Genomic DNA, 20,395 nt, shown 5'->3' with positions numbered 1-20,395 from the left:
GCTGCTTGATCGTGCTGGTGTGCCACTAGAACAGCTCTTAGTGGCTTCAGCTAAACATGATCATGAAATTATAACCAATGAAATATATGATCTGACAGACTATCTGCTTTGCAAGTTTGAACTATCACCAAATCAACCAATAGTCGCTGGCTTTTCTTGAGATTAAGGTGGCCCTCGTGGCTGGTGTCCAACCGAGCCACTCTGTCACCAGACTCACCATCCCAATTCGCCAATTAAAGTGGAACATGTCTTGTTGCTGCCTAAATACGGAGTTACCTACAGACTCGATTATTGACTAGTACGGAGCACGAAGTACCTTGGTACCCTCACCATGAATTCACCCTGGTTCACACAAGTCACACGGCAACATATCGGGACGCAGCCGCCTATGTGGACGATCCATTGTCGCCAATATCGAAAATGCTCCCTATTGCCTAATTGGGAAGACCTGAAGATATTCGAGGAGGAATGCGACCAGGTCAATAGAAGTAACCATATCGTCACACTTCAATCAATCGGCGATCCTTTAATCATTAAACCAAACATTTGCTAGCACAAGACGCATCCTTTGTTGGCCTCTTCGTAATCTGACTTCGATTATGCTTTTTCTGTAGTGTGTCAGAAGCGAGGTCGCGGTAGAGCAAATAAGAAGGAACTACCGCAGAATACCCTCCGTTTGTTCAGCTCAATCATAGAAGATCTAGTTTGCGGGTGTTCTGCACCCAGAGACTGACATTGGAGCCGAACAACCCGTTGAAGGAGTTCTATTGCTTCAATGTCTCGGCCTTGTCTCTTACAGTTATCGGAGAGATGCCTCATGGACACCAGCGTGTCAGGATGTTCCGCTCCTAGGAATTTCTCTCTCATTGCCAATGCTCGTTGATACATTGTCTCAGCATCCTTATATTTCCCAAGGCCAGCGAGCGCAAAAGCCCAGGTTGTCAACGGATGTCAAGATGCCAGGATGGTCGGCCCCAAACACTTCTTGACTGCCTGTTAGTATCTGCTGAAGTAGTCCCTCGGCTTCCTCATATTTCCCTTACCCCATGAGTGCAGAGGCTAGGTTGTTCATGGCTGCCAACTTCATTGGATGGTTGGCCCTCAGCCCCTTCTCATAGCTTGCTAGCACCTGTCGATTCATCACTTCCGCCTTCTGGTACTTTCCCTGGTACCCGAGCACCGAGCCTAGTTCGCTGGTAGTCATTAGCATGTCGGGATGGTCGATCCCGGCCATCTTTCGTATCCTGCTAGGGCCCTTCGATACAACATTTCAGCCTCCTCGAACCGTCTCTGAAGCTTCACTACCAGGGCCAGTTTATGGACACTGGTCAGGGTACTGGGATGGTCATCTCCGCAGCTCTTTGCAAATCCTGACAATGCCTCCCGATACAATATCTCTGCCTCCAAATATTTGCCCCGGAGTGTGAGTACTGTCCCTAGGTTCCCAATACACATAAGTGTGGTGGGGTGATCAAGCCCTAATATCTTCTCAGAGCCTGCTAAGGCTTTCCTAAGCATTGTCTCTGCCTCTTCATGTTCCCCGCGGCTCCTCAGCACTAAGCCCAAGTTGTTCAGGCTCACGAGTGAACAGTGGTGATCAGTCCCTAGCAGCTTCTTAAAACCTGCTACTGCCTGTCGATGCATGACTAATGCCTCGTCATACTTTCCTTGGTCGTCCAGAACCAGACCCAGTAAATTGATGTTATTGAGTGTTTCGAAGCTCTCCTTACCAGAGGAGGGTTTCTCTTGTTTTCAACGCTTTAACTGCCATATCTTCCGCCCCGTTAAGGTCGCCTTTTCTCCAGGCATATATTGCTGCTTTGTGTAACAATAGAGCCAGTGAATCCTCTGTATCCAGCTGCTCAAGCATCGCTTGTTTGGTGTGTGGATAGAGTAGCTGACACTTTGCCCAGTCCTCGAATTCTCCTGGTGGGAACTCTCTGGCAAGGCTTCTGATAAAATTTAGCTTCCACCTTTTGAGCTGACCATGTGCCTCAAGCCATTTTTGCATGGCGAGCTGCACTAACCGATGCATTCGGAAGCTTGCAGAATCCGCGTTCACCGTGATGAATGAGAAGTTCCTTAGTGTGCGGATATCATCCTCGAAACTGTCGTCCACATTAGATTGGACCAGGCTGTCTGTGTTGTCTATCTTGTGGCTATCAGCTGCATCTGGGTGTCTTTCCTGGTCGGAATTGCTTGTTTTTACATGACTGAAATCTTGGAGCAGACACTGATGTATTCCTTGCCGGTCAAAGAAGCTCATCAATGCCAGGAGATTTGCGGCTGATGGCCGTTCCTGAAGGACGTGATCGAATGATATTTGCCAAGTGCGAATAATAGAATTTCTGGCCCCCCAGTCTCGCCGTAGTGCACATCCTCATGCTCAAGGAGGCTCAGCTTTCTACTGTCGCTGCTTTCAAACTGTTGAAGGTATTGCTTCACTGAAGAACGGGGAGCTCTCTGCCTGATGTAGGATGCTGCCTGGACGATTGCAAGTGGCATGTACTCAAGTGCCGCTGTCAGCTTCATAATGCCCTTCGAGTTTTCCGGTATCCCAAGCTTCGCCTCGAAAAGTGTCTGGGCGTGGTTTCCATCCATCGGGTGCACGGTGATGATGTCGCGTTCTTCGACTATTCCGAGCGCCACGGCTCTATTTCGCGTAGTTATCATCAAGGATCCATGCGTACTCTGATGGAGATATGCCCATAATGGCCGGTCCAGCGAGCGATTTGTGTCTCCCTCAGTTGAATTCTGACTGATGAACGGCGCTCGACGAAGGAAGTGATCATCATCAACATTATCAAGAATCAGGACCCATCTTCCCTTTCGACCATCCTGCGACCAACTCATGAACAAGCTGATATATATTGGCCTCGGGATCCTGCCGCCCAGCGATTTTCACTCGGTCTGCAATCTCCCGAAAACCCTGCTCGAAACGAGCGATGTTGCTAGCATGGATCCAAAAAACCCACGTTTCTGGGGAGTGTTTCCGGACTCTATGAGAATATTCGATAGCAAGCTGCGACTTCCTTTCAGAAGTCAGCAATTGTATAGTCCTTTTTTGGGCCGTTGCAGATGAAGTAAAAGCCACCATCGCAACCTGCACCAAAGCATGCGAGATATTCCGCTCCGACCTCCAGCGTTGGACAGGTCGCTCTCAAGATGGGAGATTATCGCGCCCCGATCGAGCAAAGGTGTGGATCTTCAAACAGGCATGCTGAGACAGATGGACGAAGAACACAAAGCACTATATATATCTCGGAGACTGCTCAATGAGCTCCGGACGAAAGTGCAGGAGAGTTACTATTGTGAATGTTATGGCGAGGAACGAGAATAATTCGACGCGAGTGATGTTTGGGAATCAGAACTCTGGCCTCCAGATTGGTGTCAGTAACGGTCCCATTACTGGGATTAGTTTTGGAGTCATGAGCGTCTGAACGCCAAGTGAAGTATTGATATGGGTTTTTGGATTTCAAATTTGCATCGACAGGATAAGACCGAGCCTGAGAAATGTAAGGATAGAAGTATATTGGTAGAATGAACCTGTCAAAATAGCACTGGCATTGAATCTCGTACAAGTAGATAAAAGCACATGAGAAATTGCTAGCTTGGGAAGTGTGATCCTGTCCGCCCAGCCGTCCGGGTACGATATTCCAGATAGTCAATCCATGACAGTCTGCCTAAGCCAATGCCAGACTAACAACTTTCAACAGTAGGGTATCGGCTTGGTCATATTTTCCAAAAATTGACCATAATTTGTATTAGACTGCGCGTTTACTTGTTAATACAGAACTTAAAAAGAATTTGTACATTAGTAGTATGTGGTGGAGCAAGATGGCTCGAGCTCATTCATCACTCCGAACTGGGAGACCTGTATAGAGGAACGTAGAGCTGAAGATGAGATATACAGCTGTGAAGAGAAATTGAGATCAAATCAATATGTAAGATCACATGAAAATAGGAAAGTCATCATGATGGTTACCAAAATCGAAATGATGAATGAAGAATTGAAGGAAAGACCAAAGTCATTACAGGTCATCATCATACATACGAGTCGATCTCAGGCGGCAGAGTCTGAGAATCGAAATAACACGCCGTCTCAAGAGACGGGCCCACAGTCATCGTGTGGAGGTCAGAATAGCCGTCGTACCCGTGGGCCATATTGGCCTCCATACCTACTTGAGCGTGGCCGTCAGCTGGTGCCGAAGGCAACCCGTTGAAGACCACCTCATCCGTAGATACTGACAGTGGCACAGTAGCCAGATCTTCCCCTGTTGTGTCCTGGTCAACAGCAGTCTGGGCATTCTCAAGAACAAATTCCTCTTGCTGCACCATCCAGTGCTTCAGTACTTCCATCGGCGGGTGATTGCCGCCACCCTTACCACCTCGCTTCTCACTGTCTTTCCCACGTCCTCCCCGTCCGCGTTGGCACGGGTTGAAGTGAGTACGACGGAGATGGGCAGCGGCGTTGTAATTAGCACCATACCGTTTCCCATTCCGACAAGCCTTGCAGTTGGCCAGGAAGGTCTTGCCTGGAGATATATCCACACAGACCCAAACCTTACGGACCACTGAGTGCACCCGTTCAATGTGTCTCCGCAGCTCGTGCTCCCCGTGGAAGCCATCTGGCTGGTCATTGCACATGTGGCAGTACGTTTTCGGGCGCGGAGGCCGTTGTATCGAGGCCTTAGGGATGGCCGCAACTTCTTTCGAAGTGCCGTCGGACGATGAGATACGAATCATCTTGTGCTGCTCCACCAGCTTCGCTGGAGAGGTATTGGGCGACTCAAGTTTCGGTGCGATAGGTCGCGTACCTTGCACAATTTGTTCTTGAGTCCTTCGCGCCGCTCTTGACTGCTGCGAGGCAGCGGAACTGTTGCTTTCAGCAGACATGGAAGGCTTCATCTCTGTAGCAGGGGTTTCTAGCACATTTGAAGAGGGAGGGGGGTAGAATGAAGTTGAGGAGGGTGCTGAGCAGGAAAATGGAAGAGGAGTAGAGTCAGTGAACGGAAAGGTGACGGGCTGCAAGGCTTGTTGACTTGAGTAGTCATGGATTGGAACATTAATAGGGGAAACAGAGGGCATGAATTCAGTAGAAGGCATGGAGAAAGTGTAGCTGGGGTTTAGATTTGGTCCGGTGGAGTCAAATCTGATCATGCCCAATCCACCACATATGGAGTCGGTAGTAGTACTCCTGGTCATCTCAACTGCTGCTGATGCCAGTGGCGCCGGTTGATTAGCCAGAGATTGATTGGACAAATCAGCAGGGTCTGTCGGAAACTCCGGTATTGATGCTTGCAGTTGATGCTGGAGTCCATTCGAAGCAGGATCCGCAGAAAGGGCCAGCGACAGCGTAGATACGTTTGACCGGTCCTGAAAGTCGTCCAAGCACTGCCTAGCATACTCGGACGGCGAATATTCGTTGACATAGTCAAGTCGAATCTGCGAATGCTGAGGTCCGTAGGATTGCCGATGTCCCAAAACAGCTGAGGCCGGCGGTTTTCGGTGAGAGACCGGAGTCTGCTGACTCTGCGATCTGACCATGGCTGTGTGCCGGACAGAGGACCCAGTAACCGATGGAGGGAGGGAGAAGTCGTCCGTCCGAGAAGCCATTCCAGTAGATTTCAGATCGGTTTCGGGAGCCGCTGGCGAAGACACGTGAGAAAGCTCACGAGTCAGGTCAACGGTCACTGGTGGCTCCGGTGTCTGCCAAGTGTCAATCCATGGACTGCCGGCGGGGGAGTCAAGAGAAAGAGGGTGGAGTAGCGCAAGAGAAACATGGTGGGTTATGAACGGAAGGTGGAGAAGAGGCGGGAGCAGGAGACCAAGATAGATCACATACGGTGACTCGTCGTTTTGTCGGAGGAAGACCAGAACCAGGGAGAGTCCGGGGAGTATCCTGCCGAGTCCGTTTCCCAGATTTCTCGAGAGGTGAACCAGTGTCAGGGATGCCAGAGCCGGGAACTGGACGGTAACTGGATGACGCCGTTGCCGGTAAGAACTGGCTCAACCGCTGACTCCAAAGATGATTGCGCTCTGATTCCGGAAGGTGAGAGTGTCGATCCAAAAAAGCGTCCCGATACCCAGAGATGGCCCTTGTGAAGAGTTCGTCGTCGGCCATGGTGACTGCCATCGCAGGGGGATGGTCCTTTGCAAGCGCCTCTCCAATAGAGCTCATGGGGGGATAGCTGCTATCAGTATCACACAAGATTGAGGAAGAGAGAAGTATTCTATATTATAAAACAATTAGCACCACAAATAAAACAAAGAATGAGCACTGTGAAATGTGAACGGGATAGAGCAGACGCTTGACGGGGTTCGGGAAAGTAGGGAAGGCTGAATGTACTGATAGATAGACAAAGGCTACGAACAGGGAATATGGTGTCCAGGCGCGACGATGAGGGATCAGTGGCTGTGAGGAAGAGAAGACAAGAATGGATTGCCAAAGATGCGAGAGTGCTCGAGATGTATACAAGGACTGAGTCGGGGATGGTTATCGCCAAGATGAAAGAAGAGTATTGAGTATTTTGACTGAGAGAAGATGGCGAAGCGGAGGGATGGAACTTAAATGAGAAACAGAAATGGGGAGGGTAAGATCGATTGATGCGAACTATCCCCACGGCTCGGAGGTCCAGTAATGGAATCTTCTGAAAAGACAAAAGGGACGGAAGATCTGTCAGAAGAGAAGGTCTGAATCTGAAAGTTGAAACTTGGGGAGCGACCAGGGTGGGGATCCTAGCTCAAACTGGGTAGGATGGGATGGAGTAATTAGATAGATGGTTTATCTAGATTTATTTCGAGATAACTGACTAAAGAGCCTACTAGAACAATAATGAATAGATAGGTACCTAGTTAGTTGGTTGGTATTATGGACTACTGCTACTACTCCCTACTAAGGAGCAAGCTACGATACCTACTTGGGTGATAGATCATACGGATCATGGGTCGGTGGATCAGAGGCAATCGTCGATGGAGATTGACGATGAAGTCCACGAAGATGGAGATTGACGATGAAGTCCACGAACTTCTGGCAGAATCGAAGGTCTGGAACACTTCTGGCTTCTTTGGCTTCATACGATTGGGTTAGAGAAGAAGCCAAATGTTTCTTTTTTTTTTTTTTTTTTTTTTTTTTTTTCGCCTTTTTCTGATTATTTTCCAAATTATTATGCGGATATCGGTTTGACGTCGTCACGTCACATCAATTCGTCCAAGCCAACTGATGAGCAGGACGCCATCTAAAGGTGGATAAGGTAAGCCTGGGAGTTACAGAAGAAGGAAAGCTCAGCTCCTAACTATAGTTAGTTGATAGTTGATCGCTACTTTGTCAGGGCAAGGTACCCAAGAGCCCAAGGCACTAACTTACTTGGTCTAGTTCAGGTCGAATGGATTCAGGATCTAGGATGGAGTACGGAGTACTACAGACACGGAGTGTGAATTGTCCCGTCCTCGATCGGCGGAAAAGGGGAGTGTGACCTGCTAGGTAAACTAGCAGTACCTGATCGCTGCTAACTGGCCAACGTCCAAAGCGCAGGGACCCAGAAAAAGAAAGCTCCAGTTGTCCGCAGTGAAATGATGAAGTCCCTTTTGGGCTTAGAGTGTCTAAACTATCTTGAAAGACCCAGGCGGTGACGACAGTGGTCAGAAAATATTATCCTCGAAAAATACAGGGTGAACACGGTGTCTTTCAAAAGTGAGGCAGCCAAACGGATTGCGCCGACCAAACCCCGGGCCACCAGGACAGCAGGAAAGGAAACGGGATGCATTACGGACTATTGTCCACTCCTCCAACTCTTAAAAATCAGTCCTTGAAATGAAGAAATACGACAGGAGACATTCACTGCTACTATCATCAGTGTGATCGGTTCTCATCACTATTATGGTGTCTTGAGAACACCAAAAGACCAGCAAGATTTGTTGTTGTTGTGGCCAGGATTACTTGTAGATACATTTTGTGTAGTCTTCGATTCATGTGCCTTGTCAAAGTGTTAATAGATGATGATGAAGAAAGTGTGTTATATCCCCTTCATGATTCTTTCTGGCTATTCCCTTCAGCGGATAGCCATTTTGGCTGGAAATACTTCCATCGTCCCCTGAGCGCGCCTACAGCGGTACCAACGAGATCGCAAAGTATCGCAGAGCCTTTGGGTAAGTCTTTTCCATGGCCACCCTCCAAGCCAGCGTAGTTGGGCTCAGCAGTGTCAGCAACTCTTTCGAGCACGTAGTACTGCCACAGTTTGCAGACCAGCCGGAAGTGACTTGATTGTACCCTTCGACTCGAGGTCTGCCACGTCGCTAGCCTACACCGTATCGGGATCCGTCATTATCCTGCTGCCAGTCGCCGGGCGTCTTAGGCCAACTCCGCGTTCAGATGACGCTCTAGCCGATGGTCAGACATGGTATTCATACCCTGAGTATTTTGAGCGCTTGGAGTCAGGCCAGTAGCGGTATGGCGAAGTGTTGTTCCTCGGAAGGACTAAGATAGCAACGATGCGAAAATTGACTTAAAACGAGAATTTAGTTCCTGAGGCACTAATGTTCTGGCTGCCCAAATGACCCTTGTGTGCAAGGCACGGCAGTGCATCAGCCTGAACGACACCCTAGTTCACATCATGTAGAATACCTGTCGTCACCCATTCCCTTGCTGCGGTGAGAGGCCATCTTGAGCCATCGCGAAAATAAACCAATTCCGACCACGGAACTTTCCCGTGGTACCATTCGGAAGGCTCCCACGGGTCATATGCCCGGCCACGCGTGGCCATCCCCAACTTCGGACCATTTCGAAGGACTCCCTGGGAGACTCCCTACTAAACTACGGGCTATGTGCTCAGTACTCACGATGTCCCTGGAGCTCCGAAGTCTCATCTATCGCTTCTTTTGCAACGGGCACATCGGATGGCGATCCTGCCACTATTGACCGACCGACAATTCTAGGTTTGCAGTGGAGATGCTGAGCAGCGAACGTCTCACGTGTTGCACGTGATCAGGTCCGTTTGTGGTCCAGGTCTCCGGGCTCCATATTTCTGTTTTCGTACTAGTATGCTGTCTCGAAGATGTTTTGCAACAACCACACCCTACTGCAATTACTCTAATCGGCCAAAAGGGGCTTGATACTTCAATACTTGGCCGAGTTCTTAGTACTATCTGTTCTCTTGGAGATCGTCTTTCTTTCCTCACAGACACCGCTATTCAAGTGGGTGTATGGTCTACAAGCCTTTCTCCTTTTCTGATGGATACTGTTTCGGCTAACGGGCAATTTCGTTTCATCTTTCAGATCTCAAATATGGAGCACAAAGCCAAGCCATGAGCCAGGTAGATGAGGTCACCATAGGCCTTGATTCGGCCTGACAGCTACGTAACGGTCATGATCGGGGGAGCGTCGTATGAACGGTGTCAGTAGTACAGCATTGTAATTCGTTGCTGACAGTGGTGCTACCTGGTACATACTCCCCCGTGTTGGTAACTAGAACAAAAGGATCCCCAATCAACAAGGGGTATCTACGGAGCGCCTACTAAGTACAGATAGCCAAAAATAGGCTCGACGGTCACGCTATTCTCTACCTGCTTTCACTGGTGGCTTTGCTTAACTTGTGTATATTGGACCAGACGTGACCTCCTTGGCCAAGTGGGGCCACCATCCGGCGTAGATCAGACAGATGTATCAGAAATCCTTTGTAGACGGAAATCGGTAGGCCATCGCATCCCCTTTCACCTTTGGCTACTTACTCTATGGCCACTATCATCATCAATCATAGCAGTTTCATGTGCGCATGCCCATACAATGATCATTTTGCTAGAAACCTTTGCAAACATGGAGAGGCAAAGCCACAGCGGCAAGGGGCTCATGACTTATCTTTCTCGAATCAACAACTGAGCAGGGCGCACGCGATAATTCAGTATTATGTTCACACAAGAGAAAAGCCTTATCCCACCTCAGGACACTGGGTTAGACAAAAGAACAAACTCGGACCTTCCTCATAATGTCGTGAGCTGTAAAGTGCCTCAGCAAGCCTCCAGCTCGAGCATGTGCAAGGGCAAATGCCCGAACTAGACCTTTCTGCCTGAAGGTCTCCAAGTACAAGGGCTGAACAGGTCATCAACAACATGGAACTAATCCTCCACGTCTACATGATATCAATAAGTTAGAGTTTCTCGCCTAGTTTGGTTATGCTGCTGTTCCAATCTGACCACCATCTTCTTTCGGCGAAGTACATAAGGTGTAGGATTTCTGTTTTCTGATGAACTGGTCAACTTTTGCCTTCTAGGTTCGTCTTTGACTTAGCAGGCTATGTCGGCAGACAGATTTGGAAGGTTGACATATGGCTCAGCTCTGGGCCTCGTCGCAAAGCTCGCCTTCATATAAGAAGTGGCAAGGCACCATTTCTTCATGTTTGCCCAATGGGTATCTACAGGGTCAGGTGTCGACAGACACCTCTTCAGCCCGTCTCGTCTTGGTGAGGCTCAGGCTTCCGTGTTATCGATGACGCGTCTAACTGAAGGTTGAGAGGCAATTAGGCGAGGACTCGAGCATTAAGACAACATCCTTGCAATAGCAGGGCGTGATGCAAAGTAACAGCGTGCTAAGGAGTCCGGGGTTCTGCGCTCAGGCCTGTGGAGAATCGGTTTGTGATGTTTCCGACTCTCCCTGAAGTCTTGCTATGACTTGAGTGAACAGGTAGAGTTGACAAATTTCCGTTTTTGGGACGGTAGCGTTTTTGTCTAAGCACCCGTGGTCTTTCCATTGTCGGGACTGCGCGACCGGTTCATGCTAAGACTCTTTCGCACTCTCCATTCATTGGTCGACATTGGGTTGCAGCGATATTCCAATCACCCAGACAACGCTCAAATCAAGTCATCTCTTTTTCGGGACCCAGGCAGTACAGAGTGAAGTACCTCCGTTCGGCTATACAAATACTCGTCGTCATCTGAAACATCTGCGAATTCGTCTTTATGTGGATACGTCAAATTTACAACTTCATCATGGGTTGGCTTGGTCAGACTCGTCTAGGATAAGAAACCCCCGGACTGTCGACTCGCCCTTATAACCGTTCGCCCTTATAACCGTGATGGGATGCTCAGAGATGTCCTCGATCCTGTGATATATCTTCTGCCATCATCGCTTCGCATGGTGGACAAATGACTGAGCATCCATACAGAGGAGTCTTATCTGACGACGCATCCTTCGCGGATACAAATCCCCGCGAAGTGGATCTCGGAGGGTCAACGCGGAGAAGGTTGCCATGTTATCTGGTGGCTAACGGTGTCGACTTTTTTCGTGCTTTGTGTTATGTGCAAGGGAGTACCTCTCCTACGACTGTATAACATTTCCATAAGCCCCTCTGCCGTCGGTGAACGATTTTTGACAGGAGTTATGCCCATGCAGTGTCAATATAACAACTTCCAGCATCCCCAGTCCTCCATAGCGGGTCAGATAGATTGCGTCATATTGTAGGACCTATGGGGCACTCGCCCGCGGCCAGTTCCCTGTACAAAGCACTCCAGTTCGTCACGGCATTCGGAACTCAACATAGATCGTCAATAGTACCCGAAATCAAATTATTAGGAATGGGACACGAAGTAGCAAACAAAATAGTACTCATTTTCAAAAAAGCCACATGGGATTCAGAGTTGACATATGAATGATATGGGGTATGTAAGTCAAATTATATACATCTGGCGGGCCGATCTCAGTTGGCCACTAGGACGGGGGTGCCTGTCTTTTAAGACAATCGCCTTCAATGAATACCACGAGCGACTTGTAAGGTATACCAGAAAAAGCAATCCAAGGATAGAAACCAAAACGTCCATCATGCTGGAAATGGGTGGAACTATCTGCCTGACGTCAGATCGCCACGCCTTAAGTTTGGGTCTCTCCATACAATCGCAGTTTCCGCTGGAGATTAACTCGGGAGGGAACTACGGATAGCAGCAGCTTGGGTCCTTCGCAGGCAATATTTAAGAGAACCATCACTCTTTCTTTCTGATCATCACTCCTTCATTTATCACAGCTGGGATAATTCTGATGGTAATTACGATTTAACCTCAGTTGAGCATCAACTGTCGCATTTGCAAACAACACAGAGACACGTGATTATATTAAGGGCGTTGCGGGCTCCAGCCACGTCATAGGCCCTTTTCCGCTCCGCTTCTGAAAAGGAGATAACAAATTCCTGGCGAAAAGGAGGAGGAATATTGCGCTTCGATACCAACAAATACCAAAGTCTCAACATCTTCTTTCGTGTCATCGTCACTTTCCCCCCTCTCTCTTACACGTTGCGACCTCAACATGTCCGACTCTACTCTCTATCTCTACACCTCCCTCACTGCGGGGTCATCCCACATTGTCACCGCCACTGCACGGTTGGAGACGATTTTGAAGGCCAACAAAATTCCCTTTCGCGCAATTGACGTGGCTACTGATGAGGCCGCTCGTAAATTGTGGGGCCGTCGTTCCAAGGGCAAAAAGTTGCCTGGACTGGTGAAGTTTGGCACTGTTGTCGGTGTAGGTCATTCCGATACCCCCTGATGAAGGGAGACACAGCTATCGACGGAGCTACGCGACTAATAGTTTCGCTCATGTAGGATCTAGAGGACATCGAGGAGTGGAATGAGTACGGTGAGCTGAGGATGCACATTGATAGCGTGGAAGATTTCGACAGCATCCCTGCCACCAGCTACCCTGTCTCTACCTCCCAGACGAACACTGGATCTACCACCCCTGCTACCCCACAGCCTCCAGCACAGAGTGCAGCCCCGAAGCAAAGCACAATCAAAATTCAGAGCCCGCCGGCGAAGGAGAAGAAGGATGATTCAGTGACGCTGGCCTTGCGACAGGCGGGCGAGGAGGCTGCGGCAAAGGCCAAAGGCAACATGGGCGCAGAAGTCAAGAAGGACAACACCTCCGCAGGCTCTGAACAGCAGAAAGAGCAGTCCTCGAGCAGCGGGGAGAACAAAGGAGGAGAAGAAACTGTACGTCGGCGATCGGTGGTTCCTGCGGAAATTGTCGGGGGCGTTGGAGGGCGTCCACCTTTGAGGGTGCCCGAGTGCGCCGCAGAATCATCTGCCAATTTCCGTGCTGATAATGCTGAAGCTCTAGGATTGGTTCAACATCACCGCGGCTCTATTGTCTCCGCGACTTCTCCGGAGGAAATGGAGAAGGTGGCTCAGGACTTGCGCAAATCAATATCTGGCGGTCATGAAGAAATATTAGCGGCTTTGAAGAACGAACATGCGGAGCGGGCTGGACAGGACGAGACAATCGTGGAAGAGTCAGACGGCGAGGATGACAAGGCTGATGAGGAGAGTCATGGCAAGGAAACCCAGAAACAGGATATTAAGGATGCATCTAAGGCGACAGTGACCATTGATGATTAGGGCATGGTAACAGTCTCTTCGAACTGCTTCAACCTTCAAAGAATTTTCCTTGCGTGATTCCTTCGTGTATGATACCAAGTTGCATTTCTTACTCGCTGTCTGTCTCATATAACGCGTGATAACAGCCATTGATGCTTCAGATTTAGATTACCTTATGCTGAGTTTACTGGCTTTTTTTTCGCAGCCCGACCACTGCGCCCAGATCACATGGAAATTGCACACTGTAGCTAGAATGTAGCAATATTGAAAATAAAAAATTATGATCTTTCTATATAATGGTATATGTTTATGTCTGGCGGCGTTTGTTAACAGCTTCGCGCAGCTTCGCAATGACGTCGGCGGGGTCCTGAGCGCCAAACACCGCCGAACCAGCGACGATAACATTGGCACCAGCATCAGCAGCCTGGTCAATGGTTCCCAAGCCCAATCCACCATCGACCTCGATGTTCAGATCCGGGTACCGTTCACGGAGAGCCTTCACCTTGGGTAGCTCGGAGGCCATGAACTTCTGACCTCCAAAACCGGGGTGTACTGTCATGACGAGGACCATCTACAGCAACAGTGACTCGTTAGTATGATATCCAGTAACCTATGCGTAGCGCACAAGGGTAGTCCGCGGAAGCTTACATCAGGCCGTTCGTTCTCATCCTTGTTTTCCAGGATATCCCACAGGACGTCGACGGGGGTATCGGGCTTGATGGCAATGCCCGCCTGCATGCCCTGGTCGTGGATATAGCGGATGAGTTCCTTCGGGCTTGTCGGACGGGTGGTCTCCTTGTCTTCTGGGGTCGTAGCAGCGACGGACGAGATGGCGGCCTCGTAGTGGAAGCAGTATAGATCGCATCCGGCGGATTTGAACTCCTTGACCCATTTATGGGGCTGTAGAGTCATGTCAGCAGGTTCCTCTAGGGAGATTGAAAACGTTGATATAGAGTTCGTTGTGAGGGATGCGCTCACCTCCATGATCATCATGTGGCAGTCAAAGGTACCCTTTCCAAGGGCCTGGGTTGGGCGATCCACATGGGACCGGATCTTGGTGACAACGGGGGCGCCAAAGGTCATGTTGGGAACGAAGTGGCCGTCCATGATATCAACGTGCAACCAATCGGCCCCCTGCGCGATCTTCGTTGAGCACTCATTGCCCAGGACTGCAAAGTCCGCGCTCAGGATGGAGGGAGCTATGATCGCTGGCGGAGACATGGTGGGGTAAGTGATAGAGGGGCTTGTAGAAGTAGTTGAGACTGAGCAGCTGAGAAAGGGAGATGTAGTAGTAGCAGTATATGAGGAAATTGGAGGTAGGAGTAGAGCTGTACAGAGTGATCTATAGCAGGGAGAGCTTTCTGGAAAGATACAGTCCTAGCTAGCTAAACAAGAAGGGAAGAATAACATAAGCAGCGTCGATATCACCGCCGCTCCCGCTGCCGGTCGACGTCAGTCCGACGACGGCAATCTGGTCGCCGATAAGGGCTAGGGCCGTGACTTTCACGTGGGACGTGGGGTAGATCCGTCCGTGGGCCCCTGCCAGCCTGGATGCCTGAACCGGGGTTGAGAAGTAACCATATCAACAAATGATCACGGGGAAGGATCATGATGCAACGTCGACTGCCATTTAATCTCGGAATCGATAATTCTTATCAGTCATTGGATCTTCAATAGGATTATGGCCCAATGACCTGGTATTGTTGTTGTCTTCTTGGGGTCTCTGCTGGTTCTCCAAGAGGTGACCACTTAATGGCTCCGAAATTAACCGCCCTTTCAGACTATGGTGAGGGGAAAGGAACATAAGGAATTAATATCAAGAAACAATTCCCATCATTGATTGTTGAGTCATCACTCTGCCTGTCTGTCTGCTCGAAGCCTTCTAAACATAGCCACTCGGCGCTTGCGTCTCACCAATCAGTGCCCTTCCTCATGTGAACAATATGCAAGTTCACCCTGAGCGCTTCGTTGCAGACCACTTGAACTTCATCCTCATCTTGATTGGTGTGTTCAAGGTTCAATAGCTCCGAGATTCTCCCTGATTCGGTCTAAGATGCCTGGCCTGTTATTATCGGCGACGCGCCTGCTACACAACCACCAATAGTGGTACCTCTACCAAGCCTTTCTCAAGGATACCCCGTCCCAAGGTGCGCGATGGTGCAGTAGTTTCTGCACGAATGTTGCTGGTGTGAAATGATGATGAGATCCTCAGATCCCCGCGCCTGCCTCCGGGTATGTGGCTCTATTTATCAGCGTCGTTCGCTACAACCTCATGTTCTGCAGCTAGTCCTCAGTCGTGCTGTTCTCTTCTTCTTTTCTGCGTGTTGTGATCGTGCCTTGAGCTCTGGAAGCTTGGGCTCCATTCGTTGACATTGTCCCTTGATTTATTAATACTGGCAGACCCGTTGATCGGTGTCGCCTGTGATTGAGATACCCTAGAAGTACCGATTGATTTCTCTCATTTCCGCGGATTATAATCATTGAACGGAGGAGTTAAATCTAATAGCGGAATCAACAGTCAATACCGCAGCACAAGATGGCTGACGCTTCTCGGACTTCATCGAGATGTCCGCCCTCTCGGCAGGTCCGAGGGACGAAACTTAATACCATAATCGAGGAAGTAAGCGAGGGTCCGGACTCGGACAAAGTTGAGAACAATGGTGTTGGGTTTCATTCGATCACCTCAGCTCCGCAGCTGAAGCTCATGACCGCCGGTCTTTCTAGCCTATCCCTCTCTAGGCTGAATCGTCTTCGCTCGCCGTTATCAGCCGGCACGATGTCATCTTGCTCGGACACGGAATGGCAGCGACAGATGCAGAGCTTGGATGATCTGTATGATGTTACGGATGAGGACTCCGAGTTGAGCGACGAGTGCACTTCATTTTCAAGCTCCCGACCGACGAGCCTCACAACTCCCACTACAAGGAATTCAATTACTTCGCCACTGAATCGGAATCGGTACCCCAGCCTCACAATACCCTCATCAACCACGTGGCCCTCGCTACACAATGCGCCAAAGAGTTCTCCAGTTCCTCCAACGCCGCCGCCGAAGATACCAGTCTCACCTGCTGCTCTGTCCATGCTTGCGAGAACAGTACCGGCTCTGAATGCGCCTCCCTCTTTGGATGGCAGTGTATCTTCGGACCAGGTCTCCAATAGCAGCGAGCCAGTAACTCCAGACTTGCAGTCCCTTCCAGATACCGACTGGGACGCAGACGTGCAGGTGCGGCCGGAAATGGTAGACAGTCGACATGCGGACATTGACACCGATGGGATAGACCCCGATGTTCAAAGCATTGAGATAGCCATTGAGAATCCGGATGAAGATTGGCAACACGTCCTCGGCAGCTTTCCACCTATTCCCAGCCAGGCTACATTGCCGTCGGATGGTGGCGTTTTCCTTCCTGAAGATGCCCTCGCAACTTTGAGGCACATCCCACTGGGTGGCACACCAGAGCCCTGGTCAGAAACATCTGCTCAGAACGAAGAGATGTGGGAGCTCGAGCTACCTGTCGAGCGTCCTCGCAGCGCCGATGATGCGACTCCAGCCTCAGCCCTCTCCGGATACAGCTTCAGTGGACTCAGTATACCTTCTCCCGGAGGATTCTTTGCGTCACTTGGGGCTCGAGCTCGTCACACTTGGTCGATTCCTAGAACTGCTATGCCGCCCTCTTCTGCCATCGCGGAAAGTTTCTACAACTTGCCCTTTGGTCGCGATGATGGAGAAGTAGTCGAACAAATTATTGAATGTCCCGATCGATGCACCGAGGAGCAATTGACTGCGACCTATGTCCCCGAGGGACCTCCAACTGCAATCAAGATACCGTCGGAGGCGTCATCGTTCCCCCTGAGACATCAAGACAGCCCTGTGAGCCCAGTAGCGGATGCAGTGCACGAGATTTCAAGGCCGGCCACCTATTGCGAAAGCCAGGATCGGGATGAAGACTACGAGGAGGAACTGAAAAGAAAGGCAATGTCGAGTCTGGATCGGACGAGTGTCTGGTTGGCGGCGCAGCAGACCTATCTTGCTGCGCTCCGCGAAACTAATCCTGTCAACTCATTGGAGAAAGAAGACTCGGACGCACTTGAAGGGTTTCGAGATGATTGTGAGCAGAACGACCCTGGGTTATGTCGCAAAAAATCAGTCCGCTTCGCCGAGTCCGTATCTGAAGCAGCCAGACCACCTTCTGCCCTGGCGAGTAAAGACTCGATCTATTGGCGAGGCTTCCAATCGGTGCTTGGGCTTTCGACTCGTCGAGACAGCTTCATTCATCGGAGCACGCGCTTTGACGCTGTGCAGTCAATTCGATCAGGTTTGCTCAGTATGCATATCAACTGTTTGCTGGGGAATTATGAGCTTGTGCGCCCCGAACGACCTCCCTACAAGGGTCCATTCTCACAGGCTCCCCGCAATTCTGTACTTACGTCGGTATTGGCAGAGAAGGCACAATTCTCCATCCTGGAGAAGGAGCAATTGGTCTTATCTCAGCTTCGTCCGCCCATGTGGGCCATGGATGCTCTCAAGTACTTGAATGGCGGCCACCTGGTCACCAGTCCAGCCAGGAGGCGGCTTTCGACGGCAACTGCACAACCCGCGCCTCCCCAAAAGCCTAGAGGACGCCGGGTGAGGGTTTTGGATCTGGGCGGACACGCCTCCTGCGAATGGGCATGGCAGCTTGCCCACGATTATCCCAACGTTAAAGTCTATACTGTGTTTACTGAGCACCAAGCAGTAAATTATGGCATCAAAGGCCCGCCTAACCATTGCCAGATTTCCGTGACACAACTGTGGAAACTACCGTTCTCGGACAACAAGTTCGACCTGATCTCGGCCCGGTCGCTTCCTGCCTTGCTGAAGAACGAGCGCCCAGTCGGGGAGACGCAGGATGAGTACGACCTTTGCCTACAGGAATGCCGCCGCTGCCTCAAGCCTGGGGGTTATCTGGAGTTTTTCGTGATGGACGCCGAGATTTCACGCGCAGGACCGTATGCCACCGCTGCTTCGGTTGAGTTCGCTTTCAACCTCAGAACTAGGGGATATGACCCGTTACCAACAAAGAGCTTCCTCGGGCGCTTGCGAAGCGGAGGCTTCGTAGGTGTAAAGAGGGCATGGACGTTTCTGCCTATGGGCATGGAGCCTGTAAAAGCACAACTTCCCCGAGAGACGCCAGACCCTCGAGTCAAGAGCTGGGTCGACGAATACGAAGCTGTGCACGGGCCTGTAGGCAGTACGGCGGACATCGCCAGCGTGACAGGTCTCTTTGGAGGCTGGATGTGGGAGCAATGGCTTCTCAAGTTGCAAGTCGAGATGGGTCGGGAGCGACACCGGTTGCTTGAAGGTATTGGTAGCGTTTTTGATGAGGGTCGCAAGAACGGCGCAGGCTGGACCTGCCTGTCTGGATGGGCGACGAAGCCCAAACGCAAGATTCCGCCCTCGCGTCTTCGAACCGGTAACTGTTTTGTTTGACCTGAGAACTGGTTTCTCGAACTACACTCCCTTTGATGATGCTTTATGTTAGTTGGATCGGCCTTATAGTTTGATACCCCTATTGCCCTGGTGGCAGCCTATAATTTAATAATGATTGAGGACTCCCCGTAACGCATGTCTGATACGCCTGGTTCGAGAGACCGCGAGATTTGATCTAGCTCGCTGAAATATTTACGACAAATGCTATTTATATACAGCAGCGAAGAGACGTAGACACACTTGCGGGTAAGACCTCAGCCATATGTTTTTTCTGATAAAATCTCCCACTGTAGAACTAGTCGTCATATTAGTCCTAATCGGCATGTCGAATTCGTTGTTACCCATCGACTATACTTTGATGTTATTCCTGTGCCTCCAGCTAAACCAGAGATAAAATCACGTGATGCGATCCTGCTGAGTTCAACAACCCGACCGACGCAATGCGACATGAAATTCAAATCCCCAACTTCAGGATATTTCGCCCTTCGCGTTTCTGGTTCTCATCAAAGAGGGACACGGGAGGCAATATACCACCCATTTACAAAACCTGACAGGCAATGCGATAGCGCCTTGATTTTTCTTTCGACTACCCCTCCATCGCCCTAACGTCGCGACCATGCTTTTCTTCAGGTATGCCACTAAGAGTTATAGCTGGCTCATCATCACTTTCGGCTGGTCCTATAGCTGACTTTCTGCCTCTCTATAGCTTTTTCAAGACCCTCACCAACCAGACCGTCACCATCGAGCTCAAGAATGATATCCGTATCCGCGGAACCTTGAAGTCGGTCGATCAATACCTCAACATCAAGCTTGACGATGTCGACGTCCTCGATTTGGACAAATACCCTCATCTCTCCTCGGTGAAGAACATGTTCATCCGTGGTAGCGTGGTGCGATATGTCATGTTGCCTCGGTCAGAGGTCGATGTTGGTCTTTTAGAAGACGCTACGCGGAGAGGTACGTCGTGAGATACTGCGGGTTCGGCATAGCTGAGGCGATTTCTTTGCACTGCTGGGCTCTGGGATTGTAGCCCGGGTGAACCATATCATTTCTGTTAGACGGGTGCTAACTGGTAATCTCTCCACAGAGGCCGCGAACCAAGCCGGAAAAGCTCGGTGATCGGTGATTGGATTCTACCTTTTTCTTCGAGGCCATCTATCTACGACGATGCATATCACTCAATTGACTCTTACATGATCGCTCACGATGCGATCTCACTTTATGTTCCACGAACGAACTGATTGCGGGGGAATATTACAAGTTGGAATGAGGGTGATCGTGGTTGAGAAATATGATACCACAGGAGGGCATATTAATGATTTCAACGGGCGAAAAGAGCGGTTATTTTATGCTTCAGCTGCCTTTCTGACCGCTGGCTTATATCCGCAATGGTGATCGGACGTTAGAATAGCTCTCAGATTTCGGAAGTGAGGGCGTCCGAGAAGCCCAACTAGATTTAGATTCAATGATCGGATCATCAACCCAAGAAGCAATATGCTTATTGTTTTCTTACTGTCAATGGTAGCAAATGTGGTTGAATCTGAGGGTGTCTCTCGTAGAGCGTACAGAAACCAG

The 20,395-nt window shown here is 50.0% G+C and overlaps 5 protein-coding genes across 5 annotated transcripts; 3 read left to right on the top strand and 2 right to left on the bottom strand.

Annotated features, from left to right (window-relative positions):
- Positions 1-2,265: 2,265 nt before the first annotated feature.
- On the bottom strand, positions 2,266-6,124 carry ALT_3578 (uncharacterized protein; the record flags this gene model as incomplete). The annotated part of the gene is made up of 3 exons (XM_033556507.2): positions 2,266-2,653; positions 4,055-5,709; positions 5,846-6,124. The coding sequence occupies 3 exons, from the start codon at positions 6,122-6,124 to the stop codon at positions 2,266-2,268; spliced, it is 2,322 nt and encodes a 773-aa protein (XP_033412398.2).
- Positions 6,125-12,286: 6,162 nt separating this feature from the next.
- On the top strand, positions 12,287-13,374 carry ALT_3577 (uncharacterized protein; the record flags this gene model as incomplete). The annotated part of the gene is made up of 2 exons (XM_033556508.2): positions 12,287-12,502; positions 12,583-13,374. The coding sequence occupies 2 exons, from the start codon at positions 12,287-12,289 to the stop codon at positions 13,372-13,374; spliced, it is 1,008 nt and encodes a 335-aa protein (XP_033412399.2).
- A 286-nt stretch (positions 13,375-13,660) lies between these two features.
- On the bottom strand, positions 13,661-14,574 carry ALT_3576 (ribulose-phosphate 3-epimerase RPE1; the record flags this gene model as incomplete). The annotated part of the gene is made up of 3 exons (XM_033556509.2): positions 13,661-13,924; positions 14,002-14,253; positions 14,332-14,574. The coding sequence occupies 3 exons, from the start codon at positions 14,572-14,574 to the stop codon at positions 13,661-13,663; spliced, it is 759 nt and encodes a 252-aa protein (XP_033412400.2).
- Positions 14,575-15,889: 1,315 nt separating this feature from the next.
- ALT_3575 (uncharacterized protein) lies at positions 15,890-18,820 on the top strand (the record flags this gene model as incomplete). Its single annotated transcript, XM_033556510.2, has 1 exon — positions 15,890-18,820. The coding sequence occupies one exon, from the start codon at positions 15,890-15,892 to the stop codon at positions 18,818-18,820; it is 2,931 nt and encodes a 976-aa protein (XP_033412401.2).
- Positions 18,821-19,436: 616 nt separating this feature from the next.
- On the top strand, positions 19,437-19,939 carry ALT_3574 (Sm-like protein LSM2; the record flags this gene model as incomplete). The annotated part of the gene is made up of 3 exons (XM_089599600.1): positions 19,437-19,450; positions 19,527-19,777; positions 19,851-19,939. The coding sequence occupies 3 exons, from the start codon at positions 19,437-19,439 to the stop codon at positions 19,937-19,939; spliced, it is 354 nt and encodes a 117-aa protein (XP_089455938.1).
- Positions 19,940-20,395: the final 456 nt, after the last annotated feature.

This window comes from Aspergillus lentulus (genome assembly GCF_001445615.1).
Source record: "Aspergillus lentulus DNA, contig: Alt08, strain: IFM 54703, whole genome shotgun sequence".
Taxonomy (NCBI): domain Eukaryota; kingdom Fungi; phylum Ascomycota; class Eurotiomycetes; order Eurotiales; family Aspergillaceae; genus Aspergillus; species Aspergillus lentulus.
The sequence above is the reverse complement of the archived record's forward strand: the minus strand, read 5'-3'. Positions and strand labels throughout refer to the sequence as shown.